This window comes from Nyctibius grandis, chromosome Z, assembly GCF_013368605.1.
Source record: "Nyctibius grandis isolate bNycGra1 chromosome Z, bNycGra1.pri, whole genome shotgun sequence".
Classification (NCBI taxonomy): domain Eukaryota; kingdom Metazoa; phylum Chordata; class Aves; order Nyctibiiformes; family Nyctibiidae; genus Nyctibius; species Nyctibius grandis.
This window is the reverse complement of record NC_090695.1, coordinates 10,640,028-10,654,015: the sequence shown is the minus strand read 5'-3', so window position 1 is coordinate 10,654,015 and position 13,988 is coordinate 10,640,028. Positions and strand designations below refer to the sequence as shown.

At 40.8% G+C, this 13,988-nt stretch overlaps 1 protein-coding gene across 1 annotated transcript in view; it reads left to right on the top strand.

The window, feature by feature from the left end:
* Nucleotides 1–13,988, top strand: part of ADAMTS12 (ADAM metallopeptidase with thrombospondin type 1 motif 12) — a 176,725-nt gene that overhangs the window by 114,523 nt on the left and 48,214 nt on the right. Inside the window, 1 exon segment of the mRNA XM_068422777.1 lies at nucleotides 8,251–8,384. Within this exon segment, the coding sequence (XP_068278878.1) occupies nucleotides 8,251–8,384 (134 nt within the window).

The window sequence follows — 13,988 nt, the reverse complement described above, 5'->3', positions numbered from 1 at the left end:
TATTGTGGAGATAGAATCAATGCCTCTGCTTTATAACTTGCTTTGTAACAGCTGGTTACTAAATGTAGGGGTAATAGTTATTACCATGCAGTTTGATTCTTGGTGTATGCATAAATTTAAGGAGTAGATTATGCAGTAGAGGCTAGTAATATATTTTTTTTAATGAAAAAATAAACCAGTTAGGGAAGTGAAGCTCAAAATTCAAATTTCAGTTTTGTTTGCCAGTAGTATTTTTCAGCATGTTTGTTGCATTTTCACAGTTATTGGCTGTTCTGAATAGGTTTCCTAAATTTCAGCTACTGTTTCAATTTCATCTAACAAACATGCCATTGAAGATGAACCTGGAGCAGACAGACTTCTAGGAAAATTTCTGATGAAAGAAAATATGGTTGATTGATAGAAAAAAGACTTTTTCAGAAGAACTCCCAGTAAAACAAACCATGGTAGATGCTAGCAGCCTAAGGCTTAGTCCAAAGCCAAACTCATAAACCGCTTTCTGCAGTCACCGGTCACTGAAATTGGGATTCTGGTCCTCTCTGTTACTCACGTGTACCACTGCAGGGTACAGCCTTGGTTCTGTTCGTGTCCTCTCTAGGGCAGTGCTACAGAACTGGTAGTTCTGCGTGTCCATTTGTTGCAGAAGGTCTGCTTTTAAAGGACATTAAGAATCGTGTGTCCATGTGTTGCCGTTTAAGGCTGGGTGGGCTGTTAAGCGTAGGACAGATGCTCTCTATTAACTCTTTCCTTTCCCAGGGGGTGAAAGGAAAAAACAAAAGGGAGAGAGACTCATAGGTTGGAAAGTTAAAACAGTTTTAACAAAAAATAACAGTGAAAAGAAAGAGTATAACAAATAATGAACTATATCCAAAACCATTACTGAGCTCCCCCAGATGACGATCACATCACCGCTGACTCTGCGGGGCAGGTGCTGGGGAGTCCCGAACAAGACACGGCAGCAGGCGGGAACTGGACTCAGGGGCGAAGGCAGGAGCGTGGGCAGGGTCCTCCCAGGATGCCGGCCACAGGGGAAGAGAGCACGACCCTCGTGGTCCCTCAGCTTTATACTGAGGATGACATGGGTGGGATGTAATACACTGTTGGTGAGGTTTGGGTCCCCTGTCCTGTCTGCCCCTCCCCACAGGTGCGACACTTTTAGGGTCCTTTCCTTTGTGGAACAAAGAGACCCAACAGGGACCCTCATTCCCATGGTAACAAGCGCATGTAGTCAACTTCAGAAAGTGCAGTCACTTAAAAGATCTTAACTGAAAGTCTGACCTAGTCCAAACCAAGACATTGGCCATATATCAAATAGAGCTGATTGGAGCTTTACAGACAAACCACTTCTCTTTAAAATCCTGTGTTGTTGAGCCTAATATATTTCATCTGGAACATCCTGGGTTTCAGTGACCTTTTGCAAAATCCTTCAAATACCAAGCAAATAGTTTTTCTGTGGCTTAAAAAGCTTTTTGATTATTTTCACCTGTTTTCTCAGCAGCCAGAATTTCAGTCTGGAGTTACACATTTCCTCCGTGATCTGTGAGGTCCTTAATGTTTGCAACTTCATTCTTACTTTCTGTTAACAGCATTTGAAGTGTTTTCTTGCTGCTGAACTCTAACTTACAAATTTTCCTGGCTTCCTCAGATAAGCAGGCTCTCCTGGGAACACTCATCTAGGCAGGGAGTTGGCCAAATCCTGTGCTGATCCTTCATCTGAAATCATCATTGTATGATTGAGAGTGGGTGGCTATCATGGGCACACTGCTTCCAGTTTTGTCCAGCCAGCGTTACCTACTGCACTGAAATATATCCGAGTTTTCCTCCCATCTCAGTTTCAAATTTTCTTTCACCTTCCATTGGTTGCTAAAGGTATCCTGGGCAAAATAACTTCAAATAGACTCATGAAACAGTGCTCTCTCTATGTGATGGAGCAGTTTGAGCCTTTCTTGTGAGTGTTTGTCCTAAACAAAACAAGATTTTAAACCAAAATTAACCTACAGCCTCTTGTAAACCCTCCACAAAAAAAAAGAGCTGATGTTTCGGGGCTGTGGAGACTTAATCACCATGTCCACTATATGTACACCAACCTTTGTCTGTGTACACCAGCTTCCCTTACTTTTCACCTTAACTGGTGCAATCTAATTTCAAAGACTTTTCACAGCACTCTGTTACTACTTTAGCTTGATGCCAAGAAGGTTTTGGCTTGTGTTTTGTTATTGGGCATTTTAAATCCTCTCATGCTGCACATGGGATACAAGGGGAAAAGAAAATAATCATGAAGCTTCCCCAAACTGTAAGTGCACATAACAGTTTTTCTGTGAAAGTGCCTAGTTGAGGAGATGAAACCCTGAGCTAGACATTTGTTGACATTTTAGACATTCTGTGTTCCTTATCCTGCTGGTAAAACAGTAAATGATCTCAGTCGTCACAGTTCTCTCTCCTGGCTTTAATTTCATAGCTTACATAAGCCAGTTCTAATGAATGTCACATAATTAAACACTGTCATAATGTCCTTTTCTGTTGTGTAAATTGTACCTTCACAAGAGGACAAAGACTCTTTTTTAAAATAGCTTATGATTTAATATAAGGTGAGATGCAAAAGCAACTTTAACAAGCAACCTGGCAGAAAAGCAGTGAATGACATCTCACTGTTACCTGGGCTAACTATATTTAAGGTTTCAACTGAGATTTTTCCCTTTTGTTTTAAATGAGTTTAGGCCTGTTGGGGAACTTGCATAGTCCTATTGCAAATTTGCCCTGGAACACAGAAACCCATGTGCTCAAGCTGGAGCACCTGAGTATCCCTGGGAGTCTCAACATGAAGGGGACTTCCAGCCTTCATGAAGGGGACTTCTGCTCCGCTCTCATGAGACCCCACCTGCAGTACTGTGTCCAGCTCTGGGGCCCCCAACATAAGAAGGACATGGACCTCTCGCAGTGAGTCTAGAGGAGGGCCACGAAGGTGATCAGAGGGCTGGAGCACCTCTCCTATGAAGACAGGCTGAGAGAGTTGGGGCTGTTCAGCCTGGAGAAGAGAAGGCTCCAGGGAGACCTTCTAGCAGCCTTCCAGTATCTGAACGGGCCCTACAGGAAAGTGGGAGAGGGACTTTTTACAAGGCCATGTAGAGATAGGACGAGGGGTAATGGTTTTGAACATTGGACCATATAAATACCTTTTTGTTCTCAGTCAGTGCCCAGGATCATCTCATGTACTGGCAGATAGGAGTTATGTGGCTAAAGTGTTCTAAATTTCATATTTCTTCCAAAACATGCCTGTGTATCAAGTAAGATCTGTAGTGATACAGTTGCAGGGGCTGAGGTAACAGCAGGAGATAACGTTCCTGCTGCCACTGCTTTGAAACCAAACTTTCTTTTGGAGTTCCAAGCCTGGTTAAAGTGATAAAGTAGCTTCACTTAAATCTTTTTTCCCCCCATTTTGTCTGTGTTTGGTAATTGTCTTTTCTAGTTTTCTTTGTTTTGGATTTCCTCATCCAATTCTGAGTTCTTACAGAGGTGAGGGTTTGAAGAAGCCCACCTCTTTTCTTCCTTGTGAAGTAGGAAAAAATATTGAAGCCTTATCTTCTGCTGGCAGACACATTAATCATGTCCTTCTCAGTCAGGTTAAGCTAGATCCTTCCTGCATGTGAACTCATGGGAGTCAGCTGTGAGGCAACAAATTTAAATTAGGAATGTGTTTCTTTCTAGTTATCTTCATGTTGTTCTGTTTACACTTGGTGAATCTGAACTCCATTATAATATACACAGGGGAAAATAAATCACATGCCTGAACTTTTGGATTTTTACTCAGCTTTGCTGGCTTGCTTCCTTGGTCCCATTCTGATTACAAATAAGTCACTGGGCGCTTATGGGTGCTCTGTGGCTTGGGATTCCATCTGGGTTTCTTCTGTGTATTAGAGGATTGATCTTGCCCCCATTCAAATCAGCAGCATAATCTTGGTGTGGGATATGGGCACTACAGATTAAAAACAGGATTTAATTCTTCTAGACTGCTGAGTGTTGGTGACATCTCAGCTAAAATCTTATGTTCAGCTAGAAGCAGCACGCTGCCAGAAGGATGCAGCCAAACTGGAGGAGGTTTACAGGAGAGCAACATGGAAGTCAAATGATGTGAAAAACATAGTTTATGGGAAAGGTTGGGAAAAGCAAGTTTTACTCTAGAAAAGAGAAGGTGGAGCAAGTTAAATGCCAACTACTTAAAGTGAGTTTCTAAGTGTATATAGCATTCATATCCCTGAGCTAGTAGAGATACAGGTTAGCAAAGACTGCATGGCTCCATGCAGTGTTGTGCTCGGGTCTGGAAGAAGCTGCCAAGATCCAAGCAGTTCTGTGCCCTTGTTAACTGACTTTGAAAAGCAGGACCCCATGGTCTTACCAGCTCAGTTTGAATGTAGCTCTTCTGCTTTCAACCTTGGATTTGGCATCATTTTTTCTGTCACTGTACTTCGTACTGCAACTTCCCATCCCGTCCACTCAAGCAGTACAGGAATCCCCAGGGAGCGCCAAATCCAGCAGTTCTTCATGTCCATAAAAGGGAGGACAAGCAGAAACAGCCTATACAGCACGAGGGAACTTTAGGTTACACATTAAGAAATCTTCATTGCCGTATGGGTGGTTAATATCAGAGCAGGTTACCTAGAGGGTTTGAGGAATGAATGTTATCATTGTAGATATACGTGCAATCTAAGCAGGAGCAGTTTAAGTGGCTTTGATCCTACTTTGGTGTGGAAGGATGGGTAAAACCCCATAGGCTTTACCCAGACAGAAATCATCTCTGTTTCAACGGGAATTCAGTGTGCTTTTTCTGAACAAGGATAGTGTGAGCATGGTTGTTACCAAGTGTTCACAGATTGGATCTAATATTTCATGCATATGCTGGATTGCAAGAATTTCTATATATTTTGACCTAAAAGTTACTAAGATGAGAGCCATTTTGTTAAAGTCTCATAATGAATTAATCAAAGTTGATGAGTTAACTGAAACTAAACCAGCTGCTTTAAGGAGTTCCTTCTGAGCATCCCTAGTGCTTGTATTGATCTCAGTTTAGTCTATTTAGATTTTCAGGACTGAAATAATTGATTTAGAAAAATCTGAATTCAATGACAGTCTTTGCTTCCAAATTCTTCCATCATTTCGGGAAATGTATTTATTTTCCTTGTGTGTCAGTTTTCTATCTGCAAATAGGAGATAAGGGTACTTCCTACATCTGTATCTGTTTTATGTTTAAAATGTTAGACTTTTTGAGAACAGTGGCTGATTCTGGAACGGTTTATTTACAGTCCTAGAATAATGGAGCCCTGATCTTTTGTCAGGTCCCTGAGCCTGAGCTGTAAAAAAATAATGATAGATAAGTAAATAATTTTAGAAAATGAATGGCTAATACAGTGCTAGGATAATTATCTTAGCGGTGCCCTAACCAGCCTTCTGTGCTGATGAAATATGAAAATAACTTGAAGAATGATGGCAGGAGTATAAATATAGGATAGGACTGAGTTTGTGGGGAGGGAGCAATATCCTCTCATTTCCAGTGAGGCTCAGTAGAAAACTGATAGGAAGAAAAGCAATACAAAATATGTGGGTACAGGTGGGATCTAATTTTAGATCAGTTACTACAGCTAGGAAGCCCAGAAAAGCTTTCATACCTAGAAAGCCTTTCTTTGAATCATGAACCTTTGCAAGTCTGAAAGTTTGCTTGTTATTTATTTTTACTTTTTATTTTGTCTTAGTAATGGAGTTATCTTTCTCTACAAACTTTTTGTGAGTTATATACTTAGAGCATCATAGTTATGACAGGAATGTGTCAGCAATCAGCACTGCCTGCTTGCTCTTGCTCATTGATGTCTGAAATGAGATTGGATACCATCGTGCTCGTTATGTCAACAGACAGCTAGGGACGAGGTACAGCTATTAAACTGCTGCTCTACCTATTTCATTATGAACAATGTAAAAGCTGAAATGGCTTTATGCAAAGTCTATGTCCATCAGGATTGATTCTGAGCAGGTAACAGACTAGCTGGAATTCTGGGATTCTCCTTTCCATAAGAGTATTGTGCTTTGTGTTTAAAAAATGGTGCATTGAGAAGGTAAGCAAGGTGAAACAAAATTTAGAGCACTAAAGTAAACAAATCAGCCACATGGCAAGAAAAAGATTTCTGCAGATAGAAGTAATATTACTTGTATCACTTATCATGACAGCTCTTATAAGAACAACTGATGGATGGTACGGCTGGCAGTTTTCACAAAGGGGCTCAGGGCTGATAAGGATTTCAAACTTTATGTACTTGCCTGAGACTGTTTTGTAGCTCCATCTCTGTCGATATTCTTCAACATGACTCACATCACCTTGAATTCCACCAGTTTTATAACCTTGGTCCGTGTGTGTCCTGTGCCTCTAATCACTCTTACGCTTTACGAAGGCACTTTTGTTTGAGAAGCCACAAGTACAACATTGTTGTCAGTCCTAAGATGCCATTTTAGCTCTACAGACAACAGGAAAAACACAAAACTCTTCATTAAGGTTTTGGATTTCCTTTAGTGTTCTTTTTTTTACTTTTTGGATCCCGGTTCTGCAGACATCCTGTTCACATAAATGAGATTCGTAGTTTTAAAGCTCAGGCTGTGTAGGATTCAGTCCTTGAGCTGCAGGCACTTTGGGGGCAGGAGCTGCTGTCACTTTTGTGCACTGCATGGTGCTGTGTGTATGTTGATGCTGCACAAACCAGAGCAATGAGAGCTAATTTCCCCCTTCAAAAGAATAAACCCTTTTGTAGGAAATTGTTTAGTTTGTTTGCATTACCAGAAGTTTGAATTTTTCTCATTACTAGAAATTCCTCTAATTTTAAACACAGTTCTTTGTATGACACAAGCCAGGTCAACAAAGGAGGAAAGGGAGAAAGAGGGAGAAAGAAATTTGTTAGCCAGGAAGTAGATGTATAGTTACCCTCCATCCCCCTGAGACCGAGGGTACGGCTTTTGTTGGCTCTGTCAGGCACAGGATGAAACTGTCACTGAGCAGAGGCACGTCTGCAGCACACAGGGAGGTTGTGTTAAAATGGCTCACTAACGGTGCCTTGAAGTCCCTACTGACTGGCGGTTTTAAGGCCCACTGCCAGCAACAAATTGCTTTAGCACCTGCCTAGACTGGGGTCTTGGAATAGACCAAAACCAGAAGACAGGTCCTCTGTTGCTGTCCCTCATCGATATGACAGTGGATGACTTTTTTTTCTGTCAGATAGCTCTGGCTCTGCTGGAAGGTTTCCAGGGAATGACATATGGACAAGGATTATTGTATCTGTCTTTGCTTTGACCCTGGTTTCTGTTCTAACTCATCTTCCACGTACACAACTTATTTATTGAACTTGTGTCCTTTGACTCGCTGAAGCCTGAGTTTCAAAATTTCCCATTCCCAAGTGCCAGTGTCTGTGAGGCAGGGCAGTGTGTGTTTGGCTCTTCTTACTCCATGGGTGGAATAGACCAGGCTGGTCCATTGCAGAAAATCTTGTTTCAGAGACCCGCAGATTGCTTTTGCTGTTTTTTCTCTTCCCTGTTGCTTCTGTGCACATCTATCCAAGAAGTGCCCAGGCCTGTCAGACCCACCAATATAATCCCCATTTCATAAGTTGCCAAGCAGGAAAAAAAGTCCAGTGTTTGAAATAATTTATTAAGTGCCAGCAGACAGCTGAAAATAAGCAGTGATGTGACACTGTACTGACATGCAGAAGATCAGAAGCAGCCCTTTGCTCTCTGAGAGAGGCTGGCAGCAGTGATGAACAGTTACAAATCATCTCTGAAATCACTGAGTCATCAGCTGGTAGAAAACTGTTGCTTGTCAGTGTCCTTGGCAATCTCACCCCCAGATTCCTCTTTTCCCCCTGCTAATAACAGTGGGTTTTGCTGGTCTCCCATTCCTTTCTCCATCACAGCTGACGGCCTCATTACTGCTCCACTCAGACAGCTGGCTGTTAATGTAGCAGCAATGGAGAGCGTGGAGGCATGAGGGCACTGTTCTCCAGCTGCTTCCTAGAAGTCCTCAAGTGGCATTTGTCAGGCCTGTGTCACTCTGTTAGCAATATGACCCTGGCTCTGCTAACTGCTTCTAAGTAGGCCATTTCTGTCAGCAAACACCAGGGAAAGTGGGTGAATGGTGCAGTAAAGACATACTGTCGTTCCCTGTGCATTGCAGTTCAGTGTCCCACTGAAGTATTTTCTGAGAAAGTATCTTTGTTTTCCTTTCAGCAAACCCCTGTGAGCTCCACTGTCGCCCAATAGACGGCCATTTTTCAGAGAAGATGCTTGATGCAGTCACTGATGGTACTCCTTGCTTTGAAGGAAGGCACAGCCGAGATATCTGTATTAATGGCATGTGTAAGGTATTGGGTATGTTTGCATGTTTCTTTCTCTACAATTTTATTTTCTAAAGTTATGGGAAAATGTTTAACAAATTTTTGGAAGGTTGAGGCCAAGTACTCCATTTTATCACATTTTTAATGATCATGGAAACAAATTTATAGAAACAGCTTTTCTAAGTAGACATAAGAGTCGTTTTCATCCTTTTTAATGAATCCATTAGACCGTGACAGAGTGCTAATTAATTTTGGTACCTTTTAACTCCTCTCCTTCCATTATTTTAAAACCACAATTTAAGAAAATCTGTTTGTTCCTGATGAGATGTTTTCACAAAGGATTGTGGCTTTAGAGTTGTAATCGGTGTCACCACTCTCTGTGTTTTTTTTATGAAAATGCAGTTTAACATTACTGATTATGTAGCAGTTCTGAACTGACTTGTAATAGGATCAGACGTTTGCACTTGAAGGCAGTAAAAATTGTTTTAGTTTACAATAGTAAATTGAATAACTATGTACAATGAGATAATGGGCAAACAGAGTATATGGTTCAATAATGTTCTGTTTATTGAAGAATAAGTATAAAGTTCTCTGCATATTCTGCATGTTGATAGTAGGTTTCCAGGATGATGTGTGCGTTTGTGGCATTTGAAGACGTGTTCTGTAAATGCTGTAACGCCCACAATCTTAACATTGGTTTTAGTGAATTTCTCATAAATAAAATGAGTACTTCACTTGTAGGGGATGTATTTACAACTACGGTTTATTTCTTCAAACTGGGGATTTGAATCCTTGAAGCCTGATATCTTTTTTGCTTTTAACATCTTTGGAAACAAAAGCAGGAATTGGTGTCTTGTGGAAACTACATTAGGTTACCATAGGGAGCTTGGGATTGTATGTCCTAAGTCATTGAATCATATAAAAATGCAACTAGAAGGGACTTCAAGAAGTCACCTCTTTCATCCCTTTACAGAATCGTGTTCCTTTTTTGACATTTTTCACATTCTTTTCTTAAAGACTTCTAGTGATGGAAACTCCACATTTTTAATTGGTCATTGGTATACCCTCTCCAAAGACTTTCCATTTTAGTAAAATGCCAGTGCCTCAAGAGAGCAGCAATAAAAGTTTTGGTTTAAGCTTACCTTGCAGGGCATGCATTTGTGAAAGGGGGTTACCGAGACCCTGCTTAAATTCACAATGAAAAGATTCTGCTTGACTTTGATGAAAGCCAGGATGGGCCTTTTAACTATGACAGTGACAGACCTGATGTGACCTTGAGCAATTCAAGCCAGATGGAAACACATTTTCAGGGTCTTGAAACATAGTAAATGTTGCATACTGTATCAGTGCTTTTGACCTTCACTTGGAAGAGGCCAAGTGCTAAACTTGGAAGGCTGTCTTTGTGATGTTACACTTTCATTTTCTGACTTTCATCACAAATGGACTGGGATCACTATGATTAATTTTAGTTTCCATATACTTTCTGTATTGAACCTTGCCTGTAACAGTTCAAATTTATACCTATTTTAGAAATAACAAAATGTAATTAATCAGAAGTGATAGATCAGAGGTGAAAGGAAAGCTAATTCTAATTGCAGTTTGTAGATACTAGATATACTTCAGCATTAATAGTTCTGGAGACTCAAAGCCTTTCTAAAAAATTTCCCCCAGGGTACTGGTGCTATCATAAATACAGATTTGTCAGCATTTCACATGTTGACTACTGCTTCACATCATCTCACAAGCAGATTTAATTGGATTCAGAATCATGGAGTAAGCAATATAATCATGCAGCTGCCACAAATGAGACCAAATGATGACTAGGTAACCCAAATAGCTCACATTTCTGAAAGACAGTGTGCTTTTATCTGGAATAGGTACCCAGCATAAAACTTGAGGAGGAGCTTTTTCAAGTATCTCCATATAATTCACTAGTATTTTAGTCCAGCTAGTTGAACACAACACATACATTGCAGGTTACAGTGAATGAATCTGGAAATGCATTTAATATAATTAGTCTGGTACATCATTCGTGTACTCTGATAGCAATGTGTTGCTAATGATGTGAAAAAGGAGTTCTAAAACATTAATGGCAATGTCTATTAAAGCCCTCTTCTGATTTTCAGTACTATATCTCACAAAAGCACTTAACATTTGTTCTGAGTGCTAAAGTAACACTTCACTTAGGTCTGAAATTGAGCAAAAAATTAAAATTGTGAGATGTTGTACATTAGATCCACTGTCCATATCGCTCATGTTTGGTGTGCAGAGTAGCTCTTTTTTAACAACTGAGGTCAGAGTTTTCCTAGTGGATATGTCAGAACAAGATAGATAGACTCAGATTCAATCAAGAATTAATCTCCTAAATTCAGCTGATTTCAATCTGATTTTGCAGTTTGCCATGGTTTTGTTCAGAGCAATCAGAGAAATTGGTCTTACCTTGATGGCTAAATGTGGGTTGAGATGCTTCATTTTAGCTACCGTGAGGTATACTGCATGCTTTCCTAGCTACCTTGGCAAAGCCATAATGTGACTTTTCAAGTGGGAAGTTAGTATGGACAGACAGTAGCGCTGATTCACTTGGCCCTTGCAATTTGTCCCGTATATGGGTCCTAATTTTTTAGAAGTGCTGCCTCTACCTCCGTGCAGAATGAAGCCTTACCGGTGAGGTGTTGGTATGGTGTTCCTTTAGAACTTGCCTCGTCAATTCAAAGACAAGCTGGAATTGTTAACTCATTTGAGGGCCTGGCATACAAAATAGCTGGGTCTTCTCTCAGCTTTGTCCTTACACAGAAGAGGAGTTCCGTAAACACATGTAATGCTGTTAAATCACTCAGTGTCGGAACCAGTGGCTGCAAAGGGGGATCTTAAAGCTACGTGCCTGCAGTTGCAACCATGTTTTGTTCCAGGTAGTGCTAATAAGGAGATAAGAGATGTGGTCCCCTTAATCCTTTTATTGTATTTGCAACTAGCTTGGCCTTCCTTCAGATACTGTCTTAGACCCTCTCCTGTCATGATGTCTGATTTATAAACAGCTTAGAGTGGAGGGAGTCAATAAGATGTCAGTAATTTCATCTCAAATCATCATGGTATACCATGACTAGTTTGCTATTTAACCATATTCATCCACACTCATCCTTTGGCTGTCACTTTTTTCCCTTTATTTAGAAGATCTTTAAAGCACATATCCTGTTTTCCTGTGTTTTAAATTATACATCAGAAGTGCACTCTTAATTCTTACTGGAGCAGTCAGTTGCTCTCCCAGAGCTGCTAAGCAAAGATACTGCCACCAGAGTATGTTTATTGAGTAGTGATACGTACATGACTGAGGAGTTTGGTCAAGTACAAGCCATGGCATCATCTAAAAGTGAAGGCTTACAAGGTGTACGTACTGAGAGTGTGCAGACAGGGAGGGTGGAGGACCTGGCATCTCTACTGTTTCTAACAGGCATTCACCTCCTGCACAGAATTTTAGTAGGCTTAAATGACCTTCAGTCATGAAAATCTGTGAGCTGTTCGCTATGGTAATTCATGATTGTTATGTTGAGAGACTAACATTGTATTGGAGAATAGCTGTGTAGTTCTAGAGAAGAAATTGTTTTCTTCTCTTGCTGAAAAACAGATTACACATCTCAGATTTTTCGTAGTAGCTTTACTACCTCTCACTATGGTTCGATCTCCTCCTCCCACTGCTAGCCTGACAGGACATTGATTCAGACTCATCTCAACAAATTATAAGAGAAGCAGGCACATCAGGACACATTTCTCCCTGTTCAAGGCAACATCATGGCCAACACGACATGCACATGATTTCTTTATTTGGAGACCAGTGGGGGAGACAAACAGAAGGAAGAGCTTAATAGCGCGATGTAGCATCCACGTAACTTTGATATTCAGGCAGTACATCCAGGCTGTACCCTTCAGTGACAGCAAGGACTTTTTGTATCTGCCCCCCGCTGCCAATCTGACAGAAAAGTGTCTCCCTCTGGAAGTGGCAAAAGGGTAATATCTCTAGCCGTTTTCCCTTTAGTCACTGAGCAGCAAGCAGGAAAGAAATTGTTTCTCCTTCCTGTAACGCAGCCAGGCAATTCAGGTCATTATTTCTGCCTCCGCACTGTGTGCTGGGACCAGAAATAAAGCTAGTCTCAGGTGCGTCAAAAATGCTGTTGATGAATGGGGCAATGGCAGAGGGCTGCATGGAGGGATGCTAATTTGCACTGCACATGCTATGGCACACAGTGGTTGCTGTAGCACAGCATGTTTCACTGGCAGAGGGTGCAGAAGGACATATGTGTGCAAAAGAATCAGAGTCTAATTGCTGCTGATGTTTTTTCTTGTTTTGTAACCTGCATTTGGTCTCCAGATCCCTTTTAACAGGCAATTTGGCAGAAATTTGAGGCACATTATTTAAGGCAGTTTTAGAAAATATGGCTACTGCATATCTAGAAGAATCAGAAGAATGAGGAAAGCAAGTAAAAGGGAGGAGGAAGCATCTAGAAATGAGTCTAATGGATGATAAAAATAATGTGATATTCACTGGAGCGGGAAAGTAAAACATGTCCTGGAAATTAAAGTTCATGTAAATGTACTCAGAAGGAATGACTGCTGGAGGTGCTTATTCTGACACATGAGAATATTCACTTTGTGATGGTCATTAATGGCCTTGTAAGATGAGGCCCTGTTGCTAGATATGAAGGTCATTGCACACCAGCAGCACCCCAGAGCTATATAATAATAAAATGAAGGCTTTATTTACTGTGACACAATACATTGCCTGCTCTGCCACAGTTGTCTGCAGTGCCTCATTCTTGGGGATCCCTGCACCCCACCTTGCTGTGTGTGTAGGTAAGACTGTGATGCCTGATCAGATACAAACTGTGTTTAAAATATGAGAGGAAAAACAAAATACAAGCTTCTGTGCTTGTAATTGGAAGGGTCAAAGTGATGCCCTTCATGTCATAGCGGTGTCATATTTTGATGCCATGGATGTGTTGCTAAAGGAAGTGTATGGCCAAGTGAGAAAGATCTGAGCAGATTCTGACTGAGCTTATACAGAGTATGGGCCATGCAGAGACACTAATTGGCACCCCAAAAGCAGGAAAGTGATGATATGGTGGTGCTGCTGCTGGACTCAGTTGCTGGTGCCAGTGCAGGAGTTCAGGACTAATTTGTTCAGCGTTTGGGGGTTTTTACACTACACATTACTCACAAGGGAAACATGCTCAGTGATCTTAATTTCAAAATGTCTGATTGACAGCCTGAACTAGATAAATTATTTCTGGGTGCAAGCACTCAGACAAGCATGAACAATAAATAAAGATGAACAGAAAACTTTTCAAGAACATGCATTTTCTACCAGAAAGTGCTACTTTGGCAAAAATGATACAATTTGAAGATGGCTTTTTTTTTTAAGTAGTTCAAAAGAGAAGCTCCAAAACACTTGTTAACAATATTTTTTAATAACAGAACATGAACTGCAAGGGTTCTATTTCCAGATTTTCCCTAACTTTCTGTTTAATAGTGAATCTATGCAAATAACAGAAAGTAAACTTCAAGACTCCCCAGAGAGGCTGGTTACTCCTCTGGTCTAGTAATAAACCTGATAACAATGACTTTACTAACTGTGTGTAT